The sequence below is a fragment of the Macaca fascicularis genome, chromosome X (assembly GCF_037993035.2).
Source record: "Macaca fascicularis isolate 582-1 chromosome X, T2T-MFA8v1.1".
Lineage (NCBI taxonomy): Eukaryota > Metazoa > Chordata > Mammalia > Primates > Cercopithecidae > Macaca > Macaca fascicularis.
This window is the reverse complement of record NC_088395.1, coordinates 141,167,479-141,195,401: the sequence shown is the minus strand read 5'-3', so window position 1 is coordinate 141,195,401 and position 27,923 is coordinate 141,167,479. Positions and strand designations below refer to the sequence as shown.

The 27,923-nt window shown below is 41.1% G+C and overlaps 1 protein-coding gene across 8 annotated transcripts; it reads left to right on the top strand.

The window, feature by feature from the left end:
- Positions 1 to 234: 234 nt before the first annotated feature.
- MOSPD1 (motile sperm domain containing 1) lies at positions 235 to 27,923 on the top strand. 8 transcript variants are annotated; one of them, XR_012430168.1, is made up of 8 exons: positions 235 to 310; positions 15,680 to 15,934; positions 16,054 to 16,129; positions 18,161 to 18,378; positions 22,239 to 22,345; positions 23,565 to 23,759; positions 23,842 to 24,003; positions 26,385 to 27,923. XR_012430168.1 is itself a non-coding variant. In XM_065538547.1 (7 exons), exons 3-7 carry the CDS (start codon positions 15,781 to 15,783, stop codon positions 26,414 to 26,416), a joined length of 642 nt encoding a protein of 213 aa, XP_065394619.1. In that variant the 5' UTR covers positions 235 to 310; positions 10,671 to 10,792; positions 15,680 to 15,780; the 3' UTR covers positions 26,417 to 27,923. The 8 variants fall into 8 exon arrangements, 4 of the variants coding, with proteins under 4 accessions (XP_065394619.1, XP_005594691.1, XP_065394620.1 ...); XR_012430171.1 differs by lacking the exon at positions 22,239 to 22,345; XR_012430170.1 differs by lacking the exons at positions 22,239 to 22,345; positions 23,565 to 23,759 and adding an exon at positions 22,594 to 22,715.

Sequence of the window (27,923 nt, the reverse complement as noted above, 5' to 3'; positions counted from 1 at the left end):
CTCTTCAGGGGAAGGCGGGAGAGGAGGGGCAGATCCGAGGACAGAGAAGAAAGAAGTTTAGAGCATGAAGAAAGAAACCCCAAGAGGCCAGGTGGCAAGGCCAGAGCCCCGCCCCAGGCTCCGGCCCCGCCCCCAGCTCCACCTCTTCTTCCTCCCACCTCCCACCCCCAAGTCGCGGCTCATCCTCGAGGGCGGAGAGAGGTGGCATTTGAGTCCTCCGGTATCCCAGCAGGCAGTGCAGCCTAGAGACGCTGACAAAGGAGCGGAGGAGCAGTCGCAGCTGCTTTCCGAGGAAGCCGGTGTTGCCGAGGTGAGAGTCCCCCACCGTCCCGTCACCCACTTCCTCTCACTTCGGGAAAATGTGGAAGTTACGTGGCTGAGGAGCCCCCAGCCAAAGAATGACCCATCCCCACAGCCGGAGGTTGGCTCTGTGATTGACAGCGGGGCTCCGCTGCGCCGAGATGCGGGTGGGCGGCGGGGAGGAGACAGAGGGGATCCTTTCCTGTCCGGTGTGTGACTGGCAGTGGCTCCGCCGCCCTCGGCGCCCGACCCCGGGGTCTGGCCAGCTGATGTGTGGCTCGCTCCTGCCCGGGCAAAGGCAGGCTCGGGAGCCTCTCGGTGCCTGCCCGGCGGAGTTCAGTTGCCCAGGGGATGCGGCTGTAGGGACAACTCTTCGGTGGACGCAGCGAGGAGGGCTGGGGGAGGGAAGTTGACTCCCCGTTTGGGGTGACACCGTCCTCGCCCTTCCTCCAGCTCAGCCGGTCGCCCCAGCGAGCAACTGGAAGGAAATCGGCAGGGCTGGAGCGAGGCGTCCCGGGATAGCCTCAGCTGTGCTGTCTTTGCCTGGAGGGAGATGAAAGTAGGGTGGAGAGGCGGGGAGGGAGAGCGAACGCCTTCTTGGAATAATGGAGTAGGGTGTAGGGGGTGCGTGGCCTGTTTCCTTCGACTTCCCTGGACCTCTGCACGGATCCTGATGGTTGCACCAGCTGCTCTGCTGTAAACAGGCTCACATGACCGGTTTCACATGGAGCGGCCGGTGTGGGGACGAGGGCTGGGAAGGCTGGGCCCCAATCAGGTGGAGCTGAAGTCCTAGGACAGTCCATTTTGTACTCCCTCTCCAGCCCTCCTGCCCTTAATCAATGTTCTGCAGTTTCCCGCTTTGAAGGAAAGTAATTGACATCTGCCCTCTCTGGCTGAAGTAGCAGATCTGCCCCAGTAGAATCTGAGAGATCTCACGTCGGGGAACGAGAGGACAAATACTAAGTGAAAATTGACCTTTGAGGGAGATAAGAAGAGGACTCAAACGTGAAAAATTGGGTCCTTTGGATCTTGCCTAAAAAGCAGTCCTGTTCTTAATGTGAATTCCAGACAGAAAGGGGAAAGTCTACTTTTTCAGGCAAGGCACACGTGGGATTTAATATTCTTGGTGAATATCTTGTCCACACTTCCTCTGAATACTGGAAAATCTCTTTGCTTAGAAAAGACTATATACAGGATATTGAATACGGAGTGGATACCAACTTTTAGATTATACTTATAGTTGGTAGTGGGAAGTTTGGAAAACAGGAAACAGGGCCAAATGTGTCTTTCAAGTTGTTCACGTCTACATACCCAATCAGGATGCGAGATTAAACTAGTTTCTGAAGCGTTTCTTGAACTCTTAAAACAACAGGTATACCTAAATACCAGGAGAGTTGAAATTTTGGAAGTTTTCAACTTAGTAAGGGATAGCTGTGATAGATTCTCCACACATGTATTAATAATATATAATTAAATGTAATGGACAATATTCAGTATAAAGTTACTCCTTTATAGGCAAAAATAGACAATAAAACAAATACCCTGTAAAACAATGCATGCTTCTTCCTTCAATTGTTTATGTACATTTGCTTCCCAAGTGTTTTATTTTTTTTTTCTTAGAGAGCTTTTACATTTAACTCCATTTTCTGAAAACTAACAGTTAAGAAATGATCAGAGAAGCGATTCCATTCCCTAATAGGCCAATAAAGTAATTGGCTACTATTCTTTTTCTATTTTTAAAGAAGTTTAAAATGGAATATGTAGACATTTTACATGTCTACAAAAACATATATATTTTTTGAGACAGGGTCTTGCTCTGTCGCCCAGGCTATAGTGCAGTGGTGCAATCTCAGCTCACTGCAACCCTTGCCTCGTGGGCTCAAGCGATCTCCCACCTCAGCCTCCCGAGTAGCTGGGATTACAGGAGTGCACTACCATGCCCAGCTAAGTTTTTTATTTTTTTTATTTTTATTTTTTTTGGAGATGGAGTCTCACTCTGTTGCCAGGCTGGAGTGCAGTGGCACAATCTCAGCTCACTGCAACCTCCGCCTCCCGGGTTCAAGTGATTCTCCTGCCTCAGCCTCCCGAGTAACTGGGACTACAGGCGCCCGCCACCACATCCGGCTAATTTTTTCTATTTTTAGTAGAGACAGGGTTTCACCATGTTGGCCAGGATGGTCTCGATCTCTTGACCTCGTGATCCACCTGCCTTGGCCTCCCAAGGTGCTGGGATTACAGGCGTGAGCCACTGTGCCTGGCCACCCAGCTGATTTTTGTGTGTTTAGTGGAGACAGGGTTTCACCATGTCGACCAGGCTGGTCTCGAACTCCTGACCTCAAGTGATCCGCCCACCTTGGCCTCCCAAAGTGCTATGATTACAGGTGTGAGCCACCATGCCCAGCCAACTTTATTTTGTATTTTTAGTGGAGACATGGTTTCCCAATGTTGGCCAGGCTGGTCTTGAACTCCTGACCTCAGGTGATCTGCCCACCTCGGCCTCCCAAAGTGCTGGGATTACAGGCATGAGCCACCGTGCCTGGCCAAAACCCAGGCTGGAGTGTGCAGTGGCACGATCTCAGCTCACTGCAAACTCTGCCTCCTGGGTTCACGCCATTCTCCTGCCTCAGCCTCCCGAGTAGCTGGGACTACAGGCGCCTGCCACCACGCCTGGCTAATTTTTTGTATTTTTAGTAGAGACGGGGTTTCACCGTGTTAGCCAGGATGGTCTCAGTCTCCTGACCTCATGATCCACCCGCCTCGGCCTCCCAAAGTGCTGGGATTACAGGCGTGAGCCATCGCACCTGGCCAATTTTTTTTTTAATTAGCTGGGCATAGTGGCTTGGCACCTGTGGTCCCAGCTACTCGAGAGGTTGAGGTGCGAAGATCGCTTGAACCCAGGAGGGGTTAAGCTGAGGCCATGCCACTGCACTCCAGCCTGGGTGACAGAGGGAGACCCTGTCTCAAAAAGGAAAAAAAGGCTGGGAGTGGTGGCTCACACCTGTAATCCCAGCACTCTGGGAGGCTGAGGCAGGTGGATCATCTGAGGGAGTTCAAGACCTCGTCTCTACTAAAAATAGAAAAATTAGCTGGGCATGGTGGCAGGCGCCTGTAATCCCAGAACTTTGGGAGGCCGAGGTGGGCGGATCACCTGAGGTTGGGAGTTCGAGACCAGCCTGACCAACATGGAGAAACCCTGTCTCTACTAAAAATACAAAATTAGCCAGGCATGGTGGCGCGTACCTGTAGTCCCAGCTACTCAGGAGATGGAGGCAGGCAAATCACTCGAATCCGGGAGGCAGAGGTTGTGGTGAGCCGAGATGGTACCACTGCACTCCAGTCTGGGCAACAAGAGTGAAACTCTGTCTCGAAAAGAAAAGAAAAATAGGAATTGCACCCTGCAAAATTCTCATTAGGTATATCAACCATATAGGTTGACCTATACCTCTTCATTGGGAAATTGAAGATGGCCTCAGCTAAATCCTGCCTCCAAAATTAGAAATAACAGCTTCAGTTGACTTTCTTGACCTTCAGGGCAGAGAACAAAGTCTGATTCTTTTACTCATTCCAGCTTCTTCCTGAATTAGGCAGACTATGTTATTAATGGTGAAGTTAGAATTTTTTAAAAAAGGAAGGCTCTAGCAGTGTCTTAATTTAGCAGTATCTTGGTTAGATCACCAGAACCAATGTCTGGTTTTCAGCTTTTCCAGGTTCAAAATTTCATTGGCATATCCAGAAATTGTCAGTCTCGCTGATTGATTCACACCAACCAAACTCAAAAGATTTCTATGAGCATGAATGGCAATTTGCTAACTCAGTGAGAACTGCCAAACAGACCAGAAGACTCATGTACAAGCCAAGGCACACTTTGCTGTTGACTATATGGAAACACAAAGAAGTTGCTCTTGACCTCCCGTTTTTCCAGGTTCTATGAGGACCACATTTTCAAGCCTAGCAGTCAATATATTCCACATCATTACAGGTTTCTTTTATATAAAAACCATTTCAGTCATACCTTTGTATGGATATATCCTAGTCACCTGGTTGAATTGGGTCACATGTAAAACATCTCTAAAATCTGTTTCTTCTGCATTCCTGCAGCCTTAGCCTAGGCCCTCATCATTTCTTCCTGCCACATTCATTCAACAGTTTTTTTTTTTTATTTTTTATGGTAACTACTCAGGAGTCAGGTGTTGTGCTTGAATGGTCAATGGCAACCCCTCTCCAACTTCAAATCTTAATTGGTCAGTTCCGTGCTTAAAATCCTTAAGGCCAGGGACAATTGTAGGTTACACTTGTAACCCTAGTGCTTTGGGAGGCCAAGGCAGGAAGGTTGCTTGAGGCCAGGAGTTCAAGACCAGCCTGGGCAACATAGGGAGACCTCGTCCCTATATTTAAAAAAGAAAAACCCTTAAGTGGTTTCCTATTGCCTGCAGCAGTGGTTCTCAAAGTTTAGTGTGGATCAGAATCACCTGGAAGACTTGTTAAAACAGATGGCTGGGCCCCAATCCCAGAATTTCTGATTCAGTAGGTCTAGGGTGAGAACCAAGAATTTGTGTTTCTGACAAGCCAAAACCACTGGCATAGGGAATCAAGTTTAAACCCCCAAACGTTCACAAAATCTTTCACAATCTGCCTCTAACTTACCTTTCTAGCCGAATCTCTTGCCACTCTCCCCGTATCTGCTATTTTTAACCATATGCAGTGCCAAAGCTCATTTTAAGCATCCCTTTCATGCTTCTACACACATTCTTCCTGGAATTCATCTGGCCCTCCACTTCTGCAGACTAGCCTTAAGGCAGATGATCACTTTCTTTATGCTCCCAGAGCACTTTATATCTATCAGCAGTTTTAACATTGCTCACATCATATCCTAATTACTGCTGTATATCTGTTTTTCCGCTAGTCTGAGTTTTTGGAAGGCTGACAAAATATTTTCATCTTGTCTCCATATTCCCTAGCACAGTGCCTTGTATATAATAAGTGCTCAGGGAATGTTTGTTGAATGAATCTGTTTTTTTTTTTTTTTTTTTTTTGAGACAGAGTCTTGCTCTGTCACCCAGGCTGGAGTGCAGTGGTGCAATCTTGGCTTACTGCAACCTCCGCCTCCTGGGCTCAAGTGATTCTCTTGCCTCAGCCTCCCAAGTAGCTGGGATTACAGGCGCCCGCCACCATACCATGCCCGGCTCATTTTTGTATTTTTGGTAGAGATGGGGATTTACCATGTTGGCCAGGTTGGTCTTTAACTCCTAACCTCAGGTGATCCTGCCCACCTCGGCCTTCCAAAGTGCTGGGATTATAGGCGTGAGTCACTGTGCCCGGCCACGAATTTGTGATTCTAAAACTTCTGAGTGTTACATGTAGCAACATATAGAGAATCATATAATATGGATTTTGCTTTGAGAATTGCACATCTTAAAATGAGGACATACGGAGATATTGTAAAACATGGAAACAACACATTAATTATAACCGGGTTGTAAATAACACATTTGAGAATATGAAGTGTTTTTAAAAAGACATTAGGGTATTCTTTTTTTTTAAATCTTAAAATGTATACGACTCAACTTTTAAATCTTGAATATAGAATAGCCAATCACTACATATTAATTATAGCAGTCAATCCCATTAGTTAAAATAGCAAAGCATACCAAAAATCTACACAATACATAAAAACAAAAGTGCCAAATATTCAGCAATGAACATTGAAGTAGAAAGTAAACATTAGAACGTCACTTGTTATGACTTTAGGAAAATGCCAGCAATTAAAAACCCTAATAAATAATACTGGGAATTCAGAGGAGGACAACTGAGTTTATGAAGTGGGAGGGAAGGAGGTTTTAATACTAATGAGACTAAAGGAAAATAACATATCGCTCTTAACGATTTAGTATTTAGTTGGTCATTGGCAAGGAATGCACAGAGTATGGAAGAAGGAGATAGCCCCTATGCCCAGATAAAAGGGAGCTGACCTGAAGGTGGAGCTGGGAACCTTAATCAGAGTAAACAGCAAGAACCAGGAAGAGAGAGTTAAGTAGCTGGTACACTGTGACCAAGCAGATGGGTCACCAGTTTCTGGGTGAAGGCTGTACTTTGAATCATCCTTAACTGTTTTCAAACTTCGAACCACTTATTTCAAATGAGAAAATGCTATGAAAGTGGTTTCAGTGCTCTTTAATGGTCTCTAAGTTTTGTATCTGTGGTGGTAAAATGGATTCCTGTTGATCTCAAAGTCTTACCTTTTCCTTCCTCTGGTCAATGCAAAGTGAGGAAACTGGAAAGAAACCATCATACTTTGGGGTACTGGTCTCCCCGGATTGATGGTAGTAGCAGGCATGCGTGAATATCTCAGAGTGTTTATGCTTCTTTTTGTGGCAAAGTAGTTTGCAAACTGGTCACAAGGTGGTGTGCACACATCAGGTTTTCTTTATAATTTCATTCAGGATGGATGTTCTGTGCCTTTGGTACAGGGGAGGAAGACAAGACAGTTTCCTGTATCACCAGATCTCAGCTGCACTCTCTGCCTGTGAGGTCAGAAGTGTGGTGGAGCCTCAGATTTCTAAATGCTTGCTGGCACAGTTAGGCACTGAAGAGCCAGGGAAAATCAGAGGGAAACAGAAAGAGGGGAGGGGAGAAAAGGGGAAGAGAGGCAACTGGGAGTGCTGATTCTCTCTGCTCTCCTCTTACCCCAACCCATGGTGAGCAGCTACCTAAGATTTACTGCTCCTCTAATTAGGATCCCTTGCTTGTCTTGTATAGACAAAGTGTGTTCAGCTATGATGGGCGAGTGGTGGGGGGAATGTTTCCCAGTGGAGGAGACAGTTATTAGTAGACATCTGTAGGATAGCTGATAAGCTCTTAGCTATCTGCTAAGTGCCCAGCACTGACCTTGGGCCTATGAAGGGTACAAAAAACAAAAGCATCCCACAAAAAAACAATATGGCATTATACCTAAAATCTGACTGAGGAGTCAAAATTAATGCACACAAAACAAATGTCAAAATATTCCATTCTGACTGGGTTCAGTGGTTCATGCCTGTAATCTCAGCACTGTGGGAGGATTGCTTCAGTTCAGGAGTTCAAGACCAGCCTGGACAACACAGGGAGACCCTGTCTCTACATAAATTAAAAAAAAAAAATTAGCCGGGAGTGGTGGCACATACCTGTGGTCCCACCTACTTGGGAGGCTGAGGTGGAAGAATCACTTGAGCCCAGGAGTTTGAGGCTGCAGTGAGCTGAGATCATGCCAGTGCACTCCAGCCTGGGTGACAGAGTAAAACCACGTCTCAAAAAAGAATTCAACTCATACAGTAAGTACATTCAAAATAACATCATAAAATTGGTGAGATCCGTGGAGATGGAGATCATGGTAGTAGAGGAATGCCACAGGGAGAGGGAATTTTTTTTTCTTTTTTTTGAGTCAGAGTCTCGCTCTGTCACCCAGGCTGGAGTGCAGTGACGCCATCTTGGCTCACTGCAACCTCCGCCTCCCTGGTTCAAGCAGTTCTCCCGCCTCAGCCTCCCGAGTAGCTGGGATTACACGTGTGCACCACCACGCCCAGCTAATTTTTTTTGTATTTTTAGTTTCGCCACGTTGGCCAGGCTGGTCTCAAATTCCTGGCCTCAAGTGATCCGCCCGCCTCAGCCTCCCAAAGTGCTGAGATAACAGGCGTGAGCCACTGTGCCCAGCCAGGGAAGGGGAATTTGTATTAGGTTTTGAAAAATGAGTAAAATTTTGCTGTCCAGAGAGGAAGAATGCGGCAAGCCTTCATTATTAATGTCCTGATGAATAGTTCCTGACAACTATAGCTGTTTCATCATCAGGAAAATAGTGTGTGCAACTCAATAAGTGAAATTGTCTCTTGATTTTTCTTTATAAAACTGAAAAGGCAACACAAATGAAGATAATGCAGACTTAGTTGTGACTTGAATTTTGGATCATCCTTTGAGAACTCTGATCTTCTTGATAAGCAGGGACAGTTGCTACAGATTAGGGCATGTGTGGTAGTCAGCATCAGGGAGGCAGGAATTTTTTTTTTTTTTTCCGAGATGGAGTTTCGCTCTGTTGCCCAGGCTGGAGTGTAGTAGTGCGATCTCGGCTCAATGCAACCTCCATCTCCTGGATTCAAGCAATTATCCTGCCTCAGCCTCCTGAGTAGCTGGGATTACAGGCGTGCACCACCATGCCCAGCTAATGATGGCCAGGCTGGTCTCAAACTCTTGACCTCAAGTGATCCACCTGCCTCAGCCTCCCAAAGTGCTGGGATTACAGGTGTGAGCCACCGCGCCTGGCCGAGGCAGGACTTTTGAAATTGAGACACAGAAGGGATGACTGTATAAGGAAGTGTAAACCTGGAGACCAGAGTTCTGCCACTAATACCCTGTGCAACCTTGGATAAGTCTCTTAACCATCCTGGGCCTGTTTCCCACATCTGTCAAATGAGAAAGGTGGGAACCAACTAACTCTGACTTGGTGTGCACTTGACTTTTGGAAAGCAACCTCCTAAACCGATTTGCAATAAGTTTTTACCAGTTTAGTATATAATCTCTCCCCAGGATTTTTGCATTTTATCGTTTTGTAATATGGACTGCAGCAAAGAGAAAGTGTTAGTCTCCAGAAAACTATCAATTCAAGGCAAGTGTTACACCTTATTATGTTCATTGGCACAGTTGCTAATATTGCTCTATTGACTTGGTGCTAATTCTTCCCTAATTTCCACTGGTTGGAGTTTAGGAGGCAACTTATATCTTAGCCAAGGTAAGTGATAAGCTGGGTGTGGTGGCTCACGCCTGTAATCCCACCACTTTGGGAGGCCAAGGTGGGCGGATCACGAGGTCAGGAGTTCAAGACCAGCCTGGCCAACATGGTGAAACCCTGTCTCTACAAAAATACAAAAAAAAAAAAAAAAAATTAGCCAGGCGTGGTGGCATGCACCTCAAATCCAAGCTACTCAGGAGGCTGAGGCAGGAGAATCACTTGAACCCGGGAGGCAGAGGTTGCTGTGAGCCGAGATCATGACATTGCACTCCAGCCTGGGTAACAAGCGAAATTCCGTCTCCCCCCCCCCCAAAAAAAAAAGTGATAAATGGGAACAGAGATAGGAAAAGAAATAATAGTAAATTGCTCAAATATTATTAAACACTTAAACACTTCTCTCATAGTAACAAGGAGATAGCCTATTTGTGATTCATGGGGAAATGTGTACATGTTCAACTCACAAAGAGAAAGCTTTGAAATTAAAAGAAAAAGAATTCCTACTATGCCATTATTCAAAGATAGTAAAATTTCTACTTTGACCTCTGTTGACTAACTTCTTAAAGTTAGAACCAAGAGTTTAGCATTTGTCTGTGTGGTTAATTTTGACTTCCCAGTCAGATTTATGAACCATTTCATACTCTTTTAAAACAAATAGTTTCACATTAGAGTTATACATGTTCTTAAGTTTGCAAGTTATCTTAAATCTTTTTCTCACTATGAGTTTGTTACATGTAAATTATTTTAAATAATCGAAATTATTCTATTTAGCCCATAGTTTAAGGTTTTCAGTATGTTTTTGGGAGAATTATAAACTAGAAAATACAGTTAACAGAGATTTTTCACATTGCTTCTAAATTCCCTCTTGTGTTTCAAAACAGGCACCTTTTTCAAAGTAAGCCCTAGTAGAGTTGTTACTTAATTTTTTTTTTTTAATAAGTATTTAAAGACTTCAGAATTCAAAAGATACAAAAGGGTATCCAGAGAAAAATTCCTCCCACCCCTGTTTCTTTCTCCAGGGACAAATGTGGATATCCTTCCAAAGAATTTCACCTGTATCCAAGACAATAGGTTTTAATATTCTTTTATCTGCCCCCCCCTCCTTTTTTTTCTTTTTGAGACAGAGTCTCTCTCTGTTGCCCAGGCTAGAGTGGAGTGATGCAATCTCGGCTCACTGCAAGCTCTGCCTCCCGGGTTCACGCCTTTCTCCTGCCTCAGCCTCTCAAGTAGCTGGGACTACAGGCACCCGCCACCATGCCCGGCTAATTTTTTTGTATTTTTAGTAGAGATGGAGTTTCACCGTGTTAGCCAGGATGATCTTGATCTCCTGACCTCATGATCCACCCACCTCGGCCTCCCAAAGTGTTGGGATTACAGGCGTGAGCCACTGTGCCGAGCCTTATCTCCCTTTTTATACAAATGGCAGCATGCGTTACACACTGCACTGCTCCTTGCGTTTCTCACTTAACACTACCTCTTGAAGATCAGTCCATCTCTAACTACACAGAGTCTCCTCTTGATACCTGGTATCCCAATGAATGGATAGACTATACTTTATTTAATGAATCCTCTTTTAATGGACAGTTGAGCTGTTTGAAATCTTCTTTTTTTTTTTCAGATGGAGTCTCACTCTGTCTCCCAGGCTGGAGTGCAGTGGCATGATCTCGGCTCACTGCAACCTCCACCTCCCGGATTCAAGTGATTCTCCTACCTCAGCCTCCTGAGTAGCTGGGATTACAGGTGTGCGCCACCACGCCCGGCTAATTTTAGTATGTTTAGTAGAAATGGAGTTTCACCATGTTGGTCAGGCTGGTCTCGAACTCCTGACCTCAGGTGATCTGCCCACCTTGGCCTCCCAAAGCGCTAGGATTACAGGTGTGAACCACCTCGTGTGGCTTGTTTCCAGTCTTTTGCTATTAACAACAAAAAACTAGCTCTTCCTGGGTGCCAAGTTCTGTTCCATATTGTTTCACATAAATCATTTTATTTAACCCTCAGCACTGCAGAGAAACCTTTCACCTACATGACTTCACACAAGGGTAATATAATCCCTAGACGTACAATCTCTGGAACTGAGGCTGTGTGCATTTGATTTTGGCACATATAGTGGTTATGCCAATTCACCTCCCCACAAGGAATGTAAGCACATGCTTGATTGCTCCCATCATATGCTGTCAAAATTTGAGTTTTACTAATGGGATAGGTAAAAAATTGTGGTATTATAGTATGGCTTTATTTTGGATTTCCTTTGCTGTGAGTGAGGTTAAACATCCTTTTGTAAGTTCAAGGACAATTTTTATGTCCCTTTTCTATGAAATATTATAGTTTACTAATTTTTTGTTTTAGTTTTAATTGACAAACAATAATTTAATATACTTTTATATTGAGTTGTCTTTTTCTCAGTAATATGTAGGCCCTCCATATAGTAGGGAAACTTGCCTGTGATATGAATTGCAAATGTTCCTTTGGCTTTGCTTATAAAGTTTTTTTGCCATGCAGAGTTTAAAAAGTTATACAGACGAATTTATCATTTTCTGTTTATTTCTGTCTTCAGGAACAGTTTTTCGTTTGTTTGTTTGTTTTTTTCCCAAGACAGAGTCTTGCTCTGTTGCCCAGGCGGGCGTGCAGTGGCACAATCTCCGCTCACTGCAACCTCCACCTCCCGGGTTCAAGCAGTTCTCTGCCTCAGCCTTCCGAGTAGCTGGGATTACAGGCGCACGCCACTATGCCTAGCTAATGTTTGTATTTTTAGTAGAGACAGGGTTTCACCATGTTGACCAGGCTGGTCTCAAACTCCTGACCTCGTGATCCGCCTGCCTTGGCCTCCCAAAGTGTTGGGATTACAGGCGTGAGCCACCGAGCAAGCCCGGCCTTCAGGAACAGTTTCTTTTCTTTCTTTTTTTTTGTTGTTTGTTTTTTGTTTTTTTTTGAGATGGAGTCTCACTCTGTCACCCAGGCTGGAGTGCAGTGGTATGATCTCAGCTCACTGCAGCCTTTGCCTGCTGGGTTCCAGTGATTCTCCTGCCTCAGCCTCCCAAGTAGCTGGGACTACAGGCACACACCACCATGCCCGGCTAATTTTTGTATTTTTTAGTAGAGACAGGGTTTCACCATATTGGCCTCGAACTCCTGACCTCATGATCCTCCCACCTCAGCGTCCCAAAGTGCTAGGATTACAGGCATGAGTCACTGCGCCAGGCCAGGGACAATTTCTAAGTGAAAAAAAACAATTTGGTTTCTGTTTTTACGTCATTATTAGAAAGCCTGAGGTTTTTTGTTTTTTTTCTCATTGTTTCTTCTAGAATATTTATGACTTTATTTTTTTTTTAATTTTACCTTTTTTTTAAAAAAACTTGTATCTGTTTAGAATTTTCCCTGATTAAGGAGTGAAGGATAAATTTTTTTTTTCTAGATAGATACCTGATTCAGCTAACATTTATTGATTAATCTATCCTTCACAAATCAGAGATACCACTTTTTATCCTAAATTAAATTCTCATCTCGACAGAATTTTAGAATGAGATGGTGCATATAATTTTGTGATGCCAAATTTGGATGTTCTCTTCCTAATGCTTCCTAAGATAGTAATTATACAGCTTATTTATCATTTTTTATTGAAAAAAAAAGAGAGAACACATCAAACTTCTGAGAGCATATTATCCCAATAGAAATGTGTATGCTTTTGAGTAGAAGAAATAAAAATGGAAAATTATAATTCTTTAATCGGATGGCTTTTAGAATAATCTTAGTTTTGTATTTTTTTTCTATAAACCCAGGAACTTGATAATCTTAGTTCTGTTTTATTTGATTTTCTTTTTTTTAAGACAGAATCTCAGTCTGTTACCCTGGCTGGAGTGCAGTGGCGTTGTCATGGCTCACTGTAGCCTCAACATCCCTGGACTCAGATGATCCTCCCACCTCAGGCTCCTGAGTAGCTGGGACTACAGGCATGTTCCACCACCCCCAGCTAATTTTTGTATCCTTTGTAGAGACAGGATTTTGCCGTATTGCCCAGGATGATTTTAAATTCCTGGGCTCAATAAATCCTCCCACCTTGGATTCCCAAAGTGCTTGGATTACAGGCATGAGCCACCGCATCTAGCCTTAGTTTTATTTTATTGAAGTGCACAGACAGTATAGTAGAAAGAATACTGGACTAGGAGGCAGGAGGTCTGTCAGCTCTTTGGTTTTTTGTTTTATTTATTTATTTATTTATTTTATTATTATTATTATTGAGACGGAATTTCGCTCTCGTTGCCTAGGCTGGAGTGCAGTGGCGTGATCTTGACTCACTGCAACCTCTGCCTCCCGGGTTCAAGTGATTCTCCTGCCTCAGCCTCCCAAGTAGCTGGGATTACAGGCACCTGCCACCATGCCTGGCTAATTTTTGTATTTTTAGTAGAGACAGGGCTTCACCATGTTGGCCAGGCTGGTCTCAAACTCCTGACCTCAAGTAATCCACCCGCCTCGGCCTCCCAAAGTGCTGGGATTACAGGCGTGAGCCACTGCGCTCAGCCAACTCCTGGCCTTTCTTACAGGTAGAATTATTTATGTAGTCCTCTGATTCTCTAGCACCATATATACCATGATAGGCTTATAAGCATCTATTATAATAGAGGTAGCTTCAATATTTTTGCTTGTCAATTAGACTTGAACTTTTGAGAGTACAGCCTGTGTATTATTCATCTTTGTATCTCTGCTCAGCTTCTGACATAGTTCCTGGTATATAATAGATACCCAGCTGAAAGAAAAGAATAAACATTTGCATACATGACTATATAGCTCCTATTTGATAGAAGTTGGAAAGGCCTCTATCAGAATCAGAGCATGTGAGCCTCCACGGCTGGTAAAACCAAATAATTCATTCATTTGTTTTGTTTCTCTTTGAATGCATGAGAACCTGAACTTGAAATTGTTAAATGGCTTATAGTCTATTTTAAAGGTGTGATCTACAGGGTAAAAATCAGATATTTTCTCTGATTGTACATTTTAGCTTTTGCATTTTATTTTTAAAAGTTATGTTTCAATTGTGGGGGCACGCCTGTAGTCCCAGCTACTCTGGAGGCTGAGGCAGGAGGATTGCTTGAGGCCAGGAGTTCAAATCCAACCAGGTAACATAGGGAGACCCTGTCTCTTAAAAAAAAAAAGGCACACTTGGTGTGCTTGGTAAATAAGAATATTGATTAAAGTGAGATTAGGAAATAAATACAGAAACATCACACTTAACAAGCATTCAGACTTCTGTCAGTTACAGCTATCTGGAACATATTCAAGAACCCAGAGGGAATCTAAAAAAGCCTCTGAAGTTGGAGGAGAATAGCTCTCACAAAGCATGTGTACTTGATGTAGGAGGGAGAGGCACAGTGCCACTCACATGCCAAAGCCCTACTTACTGACTACACATTTTCATAAAAAAATTCCAAGGACTGCTTAGCATGTGTGGTCATTCGGCCTCCTTTCAAGACATTTTAGCTTGTTTCTGGTTTCAGCAGAAAAAAGATTAAAAGAACTCTCCCACCCATGCTGCCAAGAAGGCACTAAATAAAGTATTGTTGACACGAGCGTAAAAGTGATTCTCATGGTTTTCTTCAGAAATCATGGAAACTTACTTTGTGTTTATTTTTTAGTCTTTAAGAATTCTGCTGGACTCATGCAAAATCAGTTGTGACGATACTTAATTTATTCTACTTTTTAAAAAATCTGAGGTTTAAGAAGAGCGATATCCCTTTGATCTCACCTCTTTGAAAGGAGGTCATTGATTTGAGAAAGATTTCTTTATTCCTTTGAGTATTTAGATTATTAATCATAGGTTGAAATCCTCAATATGAAAGGAGCATGTATAAACTTCTTTGCATAATTTGGTAAAAGCTATATAAGTAAGTCAAGGTAAAAAGTCAAAAGGCATGTTTAAGTGATTTGGGGACTTTTTTTTTTTTTTTTTTGAGTCGGAGTCTCCCTCTGTAGCCCAGGCTGGAGTGCTGCAGTGTTATCTCGGCTCACTGCACCCTTTACCTCCCAGGTTCAAGCGATTCTGCTGCCTCAGCTTCCTGAGTAGCTGAGACTGCAGGTGTGTCACCACACACCCGGCTAATTTTTGTATTTTCTTTTTTTTTTTTTTTTTTTTGAGACGGAGTCTCGCTCTGTCGCCCAGGCTGGAGTGCAGTGGCGCGATCTCGGCTCACTGCAAGCTCCGCCTCCCGGGTTCACGCCATTCTCCTGCCTCAGCCTCCCGAGTAGCTGGGACTACAGGCGCCGCCACCTCGCCCGGCTCATTTTTGTATTTTTAGTAGAGATGGGGTTTCACCGTGTTGGCCAGGATGGTCTCGATCTCCTGAGCTTGTGATCCGCCCGCCTATAATTTTTGTATTTTCGATTTTGTATTTTTGTATTTTGTATTTTTAGTAGAGACAGTGTTTCACCACGTTAGCCAGGCTGGTCTGGAACTCCTGACCTCAAGTGATCTGCCTGCCTTGACCTCCCAAAGTGCTGGGATTACAGGCAAGAGCTACTGCACCCGGCCGATTTGGGGGCCTATTTTAATGCATGCTAAATATGCTTTTTGTGTAGGGGCTATAGATTAATGAAAATTGGGATCATTCACTTCTCGCTTTCTTCTTCTATTTCTAGATTGCCAAAATGCTTTGGAGTTTTTAACTGAATCTAAGAAAAGTCCAAAATAGATTTGAGACTGTAAAAACAGAAACTGCAGCAAGGGGGATTCAGTGCCAATGCATCAACAAAAAAGACAGCCAGAGTTAGTGGAAGGAAATCTTCCTGTTTTCGTGTTCCCCACGGAGCTCATATTTTATGCAGATGATCAGTCAACACATAAGCAAGTGTTGACACTGTACAATCCCTATGAGTTTGCCTTAAAGTTCAAAGGTGAGTATCCTAGCTCTATTTTCTGGGTTTTTAACTGCTCCCTACTAATTTTTTACTTGTAGAAACTAATTTAAAAAAAAAAAAAAACCACTAATGGCCATTGTGACTTTTTCTTTCAGTTTTGTGTACTACTCCAAATAAGTATGTTGTCGTTGATGCTGCAGGTGCAGTAAAGCCTCAGTGTTGTGTGGATATGTAAGTCAAGATCACTTCTTGGTAACACGTTTTAAGTGTGTTAATATTTATGTTTTTAACTTGAGAAAAAAAGATATTTTCTTGAAGCTGTTCTCACATAGGCATTTATTATATCTTGAATTTTTGCTGAAAATTTGTCTATTAAAATTGTTTCGAAGAGATTCGGCCAAATACTTAATAATATTTCATATTGTTGGAGCTCATGTATGTGTTAGTATCTCCGTGAACATTTTCTCATTGTTGTGGTTTTAGTCATACCAGGGATGTATAAAGGTAAAGTTCTGACTTATTCCTTTAAATTTCTCCAGCTATGATAGGGGATTTAGCTTTCTTTGGAACATGCTGCTATTTGGAAAACTATAATACTACTGTCTAAGAACAATGGTAATATAAGTTCATCTGAAGTGATTCAACTAAAAGCCTGGAAGTTAATCTATATAAACAGGAAGCAGTTGTGTAACCACTCATCTGTAAAGTATTATTTGAGCTCTTCCAGATAATTTCATCTTAGAGTGTCAGATAAATGATTGTTCAAGCTGTTCATATTTAATTTTTATTTTAGAACTAGTGGTGACCAGATGGATCCATTGACCAGCCCTTAATTTTAAGCTACCAAGTACACTGTATTTGTTTAAATCTTCTGTGAGAATGAGAAGCAGAATTCTTTTCTTTTGAATACTTTTTCACCAGCTCAAAGCCATAAAATGATGTATCTTTGAGAATGTTTCTGCACATTTTAAAAAATTTTCATTCAGTACACAATAAGCAAGAGCTATTACAAAGAAATGTAGTCTCTTGCCAAATAAATGTGTTATCTTTGACCTAATTGTTTTGTGTTCCCTGATAAGAACAAAATAAATGGAATTGCAGAAAACTCGTAAGAATTACAGTGCTTGGCTAGGTGCAGTGGCTCACGCCTGTAATCTCAGCACTTTGGGAGGCTGAGGTGGGAGGATCACCTGAGGTCAGGAGTTCAAGAGCAGCCTGGCCAACATGGTGAAACCCCATCTCTACTAAAAATACAAAATAAAAATAAAAATAAAAATAGCTGAGCATGGTGGCAGGTGCCTGTAATCCCAGCTCCTGGGGAGGCTGAGGCAGGAGAATCTCTTGAATCCAGGAGGCAGAGGTTGCAGTGAGCAGAGACCACACCATTGCACTCCAGCCTGGGCAACAAAAGTGAAACTCTGTCTCAAAAAATAAAATAAAATTACAGTGCTGTATACTCTTTTCTCTTCAGAGAAGCAGAGGTGTATTATTGGCCTTCTGTTGCACTGGTAATAGTGGATTACTTACTTATTCAATTGCTTGTTTCTACCTGCATGCATGGGATTCAATTTTAAGTGTAGGGTGAGGTTTGTTGCCTAAACAATAAGTAAGTAGAAATGGAAATTTATGAGATGTTTGTGGGGAATAAACAATTGCATATATTTCTATTTAGTAAATGTTGCTGCACTGAGATATCCAGAAAAAAAAAGTCATTGCTAAAGATAATTTTCTTTCCTTTTTTTTTTTTTCAAATGAGACAGTCTTGCTCTCTTGCTGTGGCAGCGATCATAGCTTAGTGCAGCCTCAAGCTCTTGGGCTTGGGCTTAAGGGATCTTCCTACCTCAGCCTCCCAAGTAGCTAGGACTACACGCACACCACCAAGCCAGTTAATTTTTAAATTTTTTTGTAGAGACGGGGTCTCTGTGTTGCTTAGGCTGGTCTCAAACTCCTGGCTTCAAGTGATCCTGGCCTCAACCTCCCAAAGTGCTGGTATTACAGGTGTGAGCCACTGTACCTGACCAAAAAGGAATTTTCTTTACCTGTTATTTTTTTGCTTAAGACTTTTATTCTGTGTTTCAGATTATGTGCTTTCATCTAATATTTCTGAATTACTCATTTCCGAATTACTCATTTTTTTAACATCTTAGCAAATTTCTGTTTTTGAGTATTTGGTTGTAGTCAGTATATTAAAATATCTCACTGCATTCTGTTTGGCTGGCCCCCAGAAATCTAAACAGCATTTGTTATTTTTGCTGTTTTCAGTGTGATTCGTCATAGAGATGTTCGATCCTGTCACTATGGTGTAATAGACAAATTCCGTCTTCAAGTTTCTGAGCAAAGCCAGAGGAAGGCTTTGGGAAGAAAAGAGGTTGTTGCTACTCTTCTCCCATCAGCAAAAGAACAACAAAAGGAAGAAGAGGAAAAAAGAATAAAGGAACATTTAACTGAAAGTTTATTTTTTGAGCAGTCGTTTCAACCAGGTAGTTTTGGGGTTGTTTTTAAAGCCCTTTTGATGTCTTACACATTATTAACTTTAAAATAATCAGGCAGCTAAGAATAATTACTAGAAAAATCATCTACCATTTCAAACATGGTCAACTACTTTAAAACTGAACCTAGAGAATCAGGGACCTGAAGTAGAACAAGAAGCCTGGAGGTGGATTTTGAGAGGAGGGAATACCCCTCACTGGACTAGGCTGTAAGGAGAGGGTAGATGTTGCTGTAGCCTTTTAAATATATCTGTATTTAAACATAAACATAAACATATCTAAGACTGCAGGCACCATACTTTATGAAGCTAGTAAATTTGGCAGTTCTATACTTCTGTTTCCATGACTTTCCTATATCCTTTCTCATTTAATTAGTTCCAAGGAAGAGAGAGATTGTGTTTGGCAATAGGCCAAGCTTAGTGCACTGTTCATATTATTTTGAAAAAAAAAATCTCATTAAAGTTGAAGTTAATTAAACTAAGTAGATTATAATATCCCCTGTGGGCTATTAATTGAATCCTTCTCCAGCCCTCATTTCCTTCCAGCTTAGATATTCAGAAGTGTTATGATATATTCTTTCAACATTGACACTACCCTCATATTCAACTCTTTGGATGTCATTACCCCATCTTCTTAACTTCTCATTATCTCCTCCTAAACCTGTTGTAGTAGAAGGAAGATAAAATTTTCCATAGAAAAACAGGGAAACTGGAAACTTTTTGATGGTGATACCGATACATGAATATGATAGCAGCTGTCCTTGAAATTGCAACATTTTATGAAGGATTAAAAAAATCTAATTGCTGTTACACTCAGTCATATCAGTTTGTTCATCTTAGAATGTTTATTTCCGCCGGGCATAGTGGCTCACGCCTGTAATCCCAGCACTTTGGGAGGCCAAGGTGGGTGGATCATGAGGTCAGGAGATCGAGACCATCCCGGCTAACACAGTGAAACCCTGTCTCTACTAAAAATACAAAAAATTAGCCGGGCATGGTGGTGGGCACCTGTAGTCCCAGCTACTCGGGAGGCTGAGGCATGAGAATGGTGTGAACCCGGGAGGTGGAGCTTGCAGTGAGCCAGTGCCACTGTGCTCCAGCCTGGGTGACAGAGCGAGACTCTGTCTCAAAAAAAAAAAAAAAAAAAAAAAAAAAAAAGGAATGTTTATTTCAATAACAGGAAGTAGTAGTGCCTCTTTGATTTAATGTAGCTAAGAGTCTCTTCCTAGTCCATTAGGGACCATCTAGATTTTCTGGTAATACCAGGACTAGTGACTAGGTAGTAGCTATTAGGTTGGTGCAAAAGCAATTGCGATTTTTGCCATTACTTTTAATCGCAAAAACCGCAATTACTTTTGCACCAACCTATAGTGGATTGTTTTATTCTGACCAATTAGTATCAACTGACAGGACCAGCTTTTCATCTTTTGAAGCTGAAAGAGAACCTTTGTCCAGTGTCACTCTGTCAGATCAATATTGTAAAGTTAACGTAGTTGTGAAATGCAAGATTCCCTTTTTAAAATGCTTCCTCTGGTATAAGAAAGGCCATTTAATTTGTATTTGTTTTTTGAAGTTACACTTGTAATTTAAAATAGTCTTTGAAGTTCAGTTTTGTATTTAACAGAAAAAACCAATCTGGAGTAAGGAATAATAAGGAGTAAGGTTTAGGGTATATGTGTATGTAAATATATGTAAGGAGAACTTTATTCCTCTTATTGTGAAATTTATTAAAATTCAGGTGAAGATCATGCTAAGAGGCTAAATAATTATAGTATGTATTGTCTTATTTTGTTTTATTTTTTATTTTTTGAGAAAGGGTTTGTCTCTGTCACCCAGGCTAGAGTGCAGTGGTGCCATCATAGTTCACTGCAGCCTCCAACTCCTGGATTCAAGTAATCCTCCTGCATCAGCCTCCCGAGTAGCTGGGACTACAGGTGCTCGTCACCATACCCAGGGTCTCACTATGTTGCTCAGGCTTGTCTTGAACTCCTAGCCTCAAGCAATCCTCCTGCCTCAGCCTCCTAAAGTACTGGGATTACAGGCCTGAGCTCCCGCACCCGGCCTTATTTCATTTTTCTAACAAACCTTGGTGTCTAAAGTGTATTAGAGAGTTTTTCTAATTATAAAATTGGAGTAGGCAGATGAATGAGGATAGGTGATGCTAGCATAACACATGGTGATCTCTGTTTTGGGGGAAAAAATTCTCTAATCCATTCCTGTAAGGAAGCTCAATGAAGGCAGGCACTTTTCCTAGTACTATTATATCCTCAGTACCTAGCACAGGGCCTGGCACAGAGAAGCTACATAATGAATTTGTAAATGAGCTGAGCTAGGAAGGCTGGACTTCAGGTCTGCTAAGGGTCTGTGGGAATGGTGAGTTTTTTTGTTTTGTTTTGGCTTACAAGGTTTCATGGCTATGACAGCTGTTTAGAGGAAGGGTGATACCACAGTACAGCCCCATTCACAGTCCTGGCCAACATGTCCCATTTATGGGTAGTTACCCCAATGTGCCTAATAACCTGGAAGTAAGTTGAGTAAAGTTTTCTTCTTTAACAGAATATCATGATGACTGATTTCGTCTCCTGTCTATTAAATTTACAGGAATTTATATGTAGTTTCCAACATGTGGAAAACTCAGGTTTTTAAGTTTTTCTGAACTAAAATGTTGAAAATTAATTGAGATTGTTTTGGGAGGCTTTGAAATGTCATTACTTTTACAAGTCCTTAGCTTAGAGAATATTTCAACAAATGCATATTATTAAAGTATTAGAGGTACAACAGTGTTGTGAGACTCACTTTTAGCAGGAAAATGGTTGATGGCTACATTATGAAAAATTTGGATTTTGAAATATATTGAAAGTCAGTAAAAATGAGAAAAATTTAAGTTTATTGTATAAAACACATATAGCAATAACATAAGAAAATGTACCTGTAATCTCACACACTTAACACATCTGCTTATATAAGTGTTCCATGTTACTTTCCAGACCTTGCCTATGTGCATAAGTATATCTTGTGAGTTCTTTTATTCAACAGAAATTTAAGTATACTTTCATAAAATACTAGAGCTCAGGTTATTAAAAAGCCATTTTAAAAGATACATCTGAATCTTAGTGGGTTTGTCTTAATTACATTATTAACGAACTGCTATGTCTATGCTATAATGTTTGAGTCAGTACCCTCTGGCTTAAGAAAAGTATAGTCTTAATTATTGTTTATAATAATAAAAAAATTGAAAATAACTGAAAAGTCCATCAATTGGGAATTGATTAAATTATGAATATTCATAAGGTAGTGTGCCAGGCAGACATTTACGAGGATCTGATAGAATGATGAATGCTTATACATTGTCATATAAAGAGCTTCAAATATATTTCTAAGTAAGGAAAAAAAAACCAGTTATATAACAGTATGTATAATATGGCCTTATTTATGTAAAAGATTCTCCTACATGTTTATACGGGTATTTGTAAAATCTAAAAGGATACATACCAAGCTGCTAACAGTGTTAGCTCTAGGAGGGTGGAATTACGGAGGAACATTCACGTTTTCTACATCTTTATAACATATTTTACAACGATCCTGTAGTACTAGGGGGAAAAAAGCTTTTTCCATTTTGAAAAATTTCAAGCATTTATGTAAATGTTTTTGGAATACTAAAAATTCCAATTTCTCTAAATACTACATGTTCTCTAAATACTAAAAATTGTTTGAAATTACCTTTATTGTGGGTTTGCAGTGAATGGTGTACTTGTCATAAATAACTGTTTTCCTTGAGAATTCATCCTTGCAACAAAGATAACTATAAAGGTATTCTATTAACTGAAACAAGACTTGGGGTTTTTCTTTTAGGTATTTCTGCTATTGTTTCATTCCAAGCAATAATTACTATAAAATTTGAATTTGTTTTCACCTCTCTGGCTCTGATGAAGTTCAGTTAACGCCACACAACAGCTAAGGTATTAATAATTTAGAAAAGTTCCATTTAATAATAGAATGAACAGCATTATTTCATTAATGAAACACAAAGATTGTGTTGCTGTTGGCTATTCCTTTTAATGAAAGGAAAGGTAGTGGGAAAAGCTGTATGAAAGAAAATGCTGTTACTGGGTTTCTTAAAAATATGGGTATGTATACTATACAAATAGAGTCAGAACTGTAGAATAGCAGGTGTGATAACATTTTTAATTTTTTTTTTTTTTTTGAGACGGAGTCTTGCTCTGTCACCCAGGCTGAAGTGCAATGGTGCAGTTTAGGCTCACTGCAACCTCCACCTCCCGAGTTCAAGCGATTCTCCTGCCTCAGCCTCCTGAGTAGCTGGGACTACAGGTGCGTGCCACCACACCCGGCTCATTTTTGTATTTTTAGTAGAAATGGGGTTTCACCATGTTGGCCAGGCTGTTCTCAAACCCCTGACCTCATGATCCACCTACCTTGGCCTTCCAAAGTGCTGGGATTACAGGCGTGAGCCACCATGCCCGGCCTTTTTAAAAAATCTTTTAGAATTTTATTTTAGGAACATTTAACATGAGATCTAGTCTCTTAATGAATGTTTGTGTACAATAAAATATTGGTTAAATGGAGGGATAACGTCGAGTAGATTTCTAGGACTCACTCAGTTTACATAATTGAGACCTATGCCCATTGATTAGCAATTTGCATTATCCTCCTCCCCCAGCCCCTGGCAACTACCATTTTGCTCTCTGCTTCTATGAGTTTGACTATTTTAGATTTCCTGTATAAGTGGAATCATGCAGTATTTGTCCTTCTGTGACTGGCTTATTTCACTTAGCGTATTTGCCAGATACTGTTTCTGCTGTTTTCTTCTTTGCTATAAATGGGTTAGAGCAGAGGGAAACACTTTTGGTTCCTTAACATTTTCAAAATTGATAGCAGGATGTACAGTTATTAGGATCAAACCTATCTGGGGAGCTCCTTAAAATATTCCCAAAAGGTAGTGGAGGTCTAGTGTGGCAGGCTCAAATTGAATATACACAGGCAAGCCACTGGGGTACTGGAAGAAAATATCAGAACTTCAATTTATATTTATTTTTAGCACATTCTTCCAAAAATCTATTTGTATGTTTTATATTAAGCCTAACAGTACAGAACTTGTGCATATAATTTTAAAATGTGCATACATTGATGATACATGCTTGAATACTTTCTACTGACTAGGGTGGGATGGTCGGGGGAGTTGGTGACCACCTTTCAGTAAGAGCTCACTACCTCACAATGCCACGTCAGCATTCCATCCTGCAATGATTCAGACCAGTTAAGACATGGGCTTCCACATCAGCCCAGCAGTTAACTCTCTGACGGATGAAAACGATGGGGAAACAATCGGAGAAGTTAGACAAAATCAGAATTCTGGTGAGTGGCGGCCAGTGTATGTGAAGGAACTTTTGTCTTAAAGTTTTTAGAAGGAAGCTTAGGGATTTTTGTCTTTTTACAGAAAACAGAGCTGTCTCCTCAGGACCTAGTTTACTAACTGTCTTCCTGGGAGTGGTGTGCATTGCAGCCCTGATGCTGCCTACAATGGGGGATGTGGAATCGCTGGTGCCTCTCTACCTCCACTTAAGTGTGAATCAAAAATTAGTGGCTGCTTATATCTTAGGTAAGGGTTTTAAAGATGCATTTGGGACATATGTGTAGGATTTTATGTGTTTATGGGTGGTGGTGGTTTGATTTTTTTTTTTTTTTCCTGAAGAACAGGTAAAGAAATGTTTCAAGAGCATGTTGAGGTCAGGTGCCTTTGAAGACTTTTTCAGCTCACATTTAGTTCTTTTTAGCTTATTTATCTAGTACCTGATACTGTATTCAATTATTTTCCTTTTGCCGACTTACAATGTCATAAAACATGTATAAAATGTAAACCGCATGCATTCCATGATACAGCATTTCTACTTTTAGGAATTGCTCCTAGGGAAACAAAGTACATGTGGTGATAAAGATGAATAATGCAGCCTTGTTTAATATTGTGAACCTTTCTCTTTTATTGTTATTTTTTCTTTACTTTTGAAGGCACCATGTTCAGAACTTTTTAAGCCAATTCCCTTATTTCCTGTTGATTCACTATTTCAGTCATCCTGGCTTGAAATCTTAAGAGTTAATTATTTCAATGGAACAAATATTTATTCTGTACCTTCCGTGTGTTGAGGATTAGTGTTCTGGTGATGAATGACTTTCCTCATGTTCTCCTCTCACCTTTGCTTAGATGCCAACTCTTTTCGGTATTCCCTGGCATATGTGCTTTCTCTTATTTATTTATTTATTTATTTATTTATTTAGAGACGAAATTTCGCTCTTGTTGCCCAGGCTGGAATTCCCTGGCATATGTGCTTTCTCTTATTTATTTATTTAGAGACGAAATTTCCCTCTTGTTGCCCAGGCTGCAGTGCAATGGCGCATTCTCAGCTCACTGCAAGCCTCGCCTTCCAGGTTCAAGCGATTCTCCTGCCTCAGCCTCCCGAGTAGCTGGGATTACAGGCATGCACCACCACACCCAGCTAATTTTGTATTTTTAGTAGAGACGGGGTTTCTCCATGTTGGTCAGGGTGATCTTGAACTCCCAACCTCAGGTGATCTGCCCAACTCGACCTCCCAAAGTGCTGGGGTTACAGGCGTGAGCCACCAGGCCTGGCTGCTCTCTCTTTTATTTTGAGAATCATCTTCTTGATGATTCTCTTGATCTCTCTACCTTCTGTCTGTGTTCCTTCTCTCTTTTTCTTCCCCCATTCATTCCCACCCCCAACCATCCATCATATTGTCATATTTATTTCTCTTTTGCTCTCACGACCACCCCCTAGTCAAAAATCTTCCGTGGTTCCCCATAATCCATACGATGAAGTATATAACCTTCAGTGCCATAGTTTGGCATTTAAGACTCTCCACAATCTGAGACCTCTCTGAGCCAAATTTGTCTAGCTGCTTCCTCCTGTAAATCATTGCCTAAAGCCTTTTAGATTATTCACTCATTCTGGAAAAGCTCCTCTAGAGGCCTGGTTCTCCAGGCCCTTACTCATGCCATTCCCTCACCTGAAATGCCTGCCCATCTCCTCGTTCTCTCTTTCCTGTCCATGTCTTTTTTTTTTTTTTTTTTTTTTTTTTTTTTTGCGATAAAGTCTTGCTCTGTCACCCAGGCTGAAGGGCAGTGGGTGGCCGGATCTCAGCTCACTGCAACCTCCGCCTCCCCAGTTCACTGGATTCTCCTGCCTCAGCTTCCCAAGTAGCTGGGATTACAGGTGCTCGCCACCACACCCGGCTAATTTTTGTATTTTCAGTAGAGACAGGGTTTTGCCACGTTGGCCAGGCTTGTCTTGAACTCCTGACATCAGGTAATCCACCTGCCTTGGCCTCCCAAAGTGCTGGCATTACAGGCGTGAGCCACCATGCCTGGCCCCTGTCCATCTTGTAAAGCAGCTTTTTATCATTGGGGGCAACTTTTCTGACTGCCCCAGTCTCATGTGATTATCCTCTGTCTCTGTACTTTTTTTTTTTTTAAATCACACTTTCATCATCCTTCATTTAGGACTGAGCATATTCTTATTCTTATTTTATATTTTATATATTCTCTCTTCAAAAGAAAGAAGCAAAGCAGGAATGCCATGCTTCTGTCTCTTTGTGGCCCTAGGGCCCTGGGATACAGGTAGACTCTTGATGCTTCTGTTAACAAAGTCGACTGGCTTTACCCATGCTTTAAAATGGCACATCTGCTGTTATGGCTGATGTGACTGAATAAAGTAGGAGGTATATTTGATAGTTTGCTGTGGCCAGACATTAGTGATTTAATTAAATCTCTCCAGTGACTGCCCATTGCTATAAATTGGATTTCTTCTTTATAATATCAACAAAATTCAAATTGACTTTGAGTTCTTGGTAGAGTGCCTGCCTATGTGCTATGTTTTATTTGTTCACTGAGGTCCAAACAATTGCTTATTGAATGAAATATTCTATTAGATGCATATCTTTAACTGTTCTCCATTTTTTTTCTTTCAGGTCTTATCACAATGGCCATACTTAGAACATGAGCAAGGATTTCAGTTGACTTCTGAAGTAAATCTATCTTGAAAATATGAATGTGGACTGCCTTTTATCTCTATTTCACTCCATTAACATGCTACAAACTATTGAATGATTTCAAGTAATTGCAAATGTATAATATATATTTTAAATTATAATTTAATTTGAAGGACCGCAGAACATTATTTTACAGACAGCAAGGATGCTTCTGAGTGACACCTAGGAAATTATTTGAAGAAATTCTTTTTATACCTATACCTGTTGTGCAAGAGACTTTAAAACATTTGTTATTTGCTCACCCTTTTTTTCCAGTTCACTTTGATTGCTAGGGGTCATGTCTGCTTCGAAGTTACAGGACTAAAAGAACAAACTGACCGGCCTAAAACTAAAATGACATTTATTCCCTAGCTACAAACGTCAGCGTTATTATGTTAATCATATCTTACCCTCTATCATTATAAGCGGTTGCCATGGTGTTTCTAAAAGTGTTTTACCATTAATGTGTAGAGGGGAACAAAGCATAAAGTACTAAGGGATCATGCTTATCCTAGGGTCTCACAGAAGACAGGACATATTAATCTTGTGAATTACAGAATGGGTTGTGGTCCAGACACCAAGAATCATAGCGGTTTTTTAAAAAAACCTAATGGAAGTAGGGTGACCTCTCTCTTTGGTCTAAGAGTTCTAAAGGAAGGTAGGCATCTGTTTAATTAGTTGGTTCACCCTGGCTTTACCTCTGGTTAATGCTTTGTGTTAACAGGAAGGAAAAATCACTTTATCTTTTCTTCCAAGCCCCTTCCCCACCTGACTTGCCCAGACTGGGCTTACCAGATACCAGGTGATTTATGTGGAGATGATTTTTCACCTTTAAACTCTAAGCCAAGTGTAGGAAACTCTTCATAGCTGTGTCGATTTTATATCAGTCACTGAGACTTTTTTTTAAGTTTTTATTTATTATTAAGACAACTTTGCCAAAAAAAATCCCCTAAGCACAACTATTTACATTTCTTTATAGCCTCTTCTGATCTCTAACACATATATGCAGTTTTAACTGTTACTGTCATAGTAACTGATCTTTTGTCTAAGGATTTTTACCTGAAAGCACAATGCATTAAGAGTCTCTTGAAAATCATCTTTCAGATCTTTTTACAGAATGAATTTATGCACTGCAACAAACACAAATGTATGCCTGAGGTTGGTTTTTGCAGAAAATAGTCTCCGCTTCTAAAAACTTCTATGTCTAGTCTTCCATAGGAAATCCTCACTGTTTAACCATGTGAGGAGCCTAAGTCATTAAACGGATCATGTCTGTACATTGTGTAATGAATGAAAAGCACATAAATGTAATCTACTTTGAACTTTGTAGAAATTATGTGTGGAGGCTATTCTTACTTACCCATCTCAAGTCCTGTGTGTGCACATGTGCGCAAGTGCACATACGTGTATGTATGTGTGTATAGTAACATTGTAAAGAACAGAAATTACTTTAAAAAATAAACAGAAATGGAGACCTAA

Excerpts from the sequence above, each read along its gene's own strand:
- MOSPD1 (XM_005594634.4), top strand. The coding sequence starts at position 15,781 with ATGCATCAACAAAAAAGACAGCCAGAGTTAGTGGAAGGAAATCTTCCT. Across the intron at positions 15,935-16,053 it reads GTTTGCCTTAAAGTTCAAAG|TTTTGTGTACTACTCCAAAT; the intron begins GTGAGTATCCTA and ends TTTTTCTTTCAG. Across the intron at positions 16,130-18,160 it reads CCTCAGTGTTGTGTGGATAT|TGTGATTCGTCATAGAGATG; the intron begins GTAAGTCAAGAT and ends TGCTGTTTTCAG.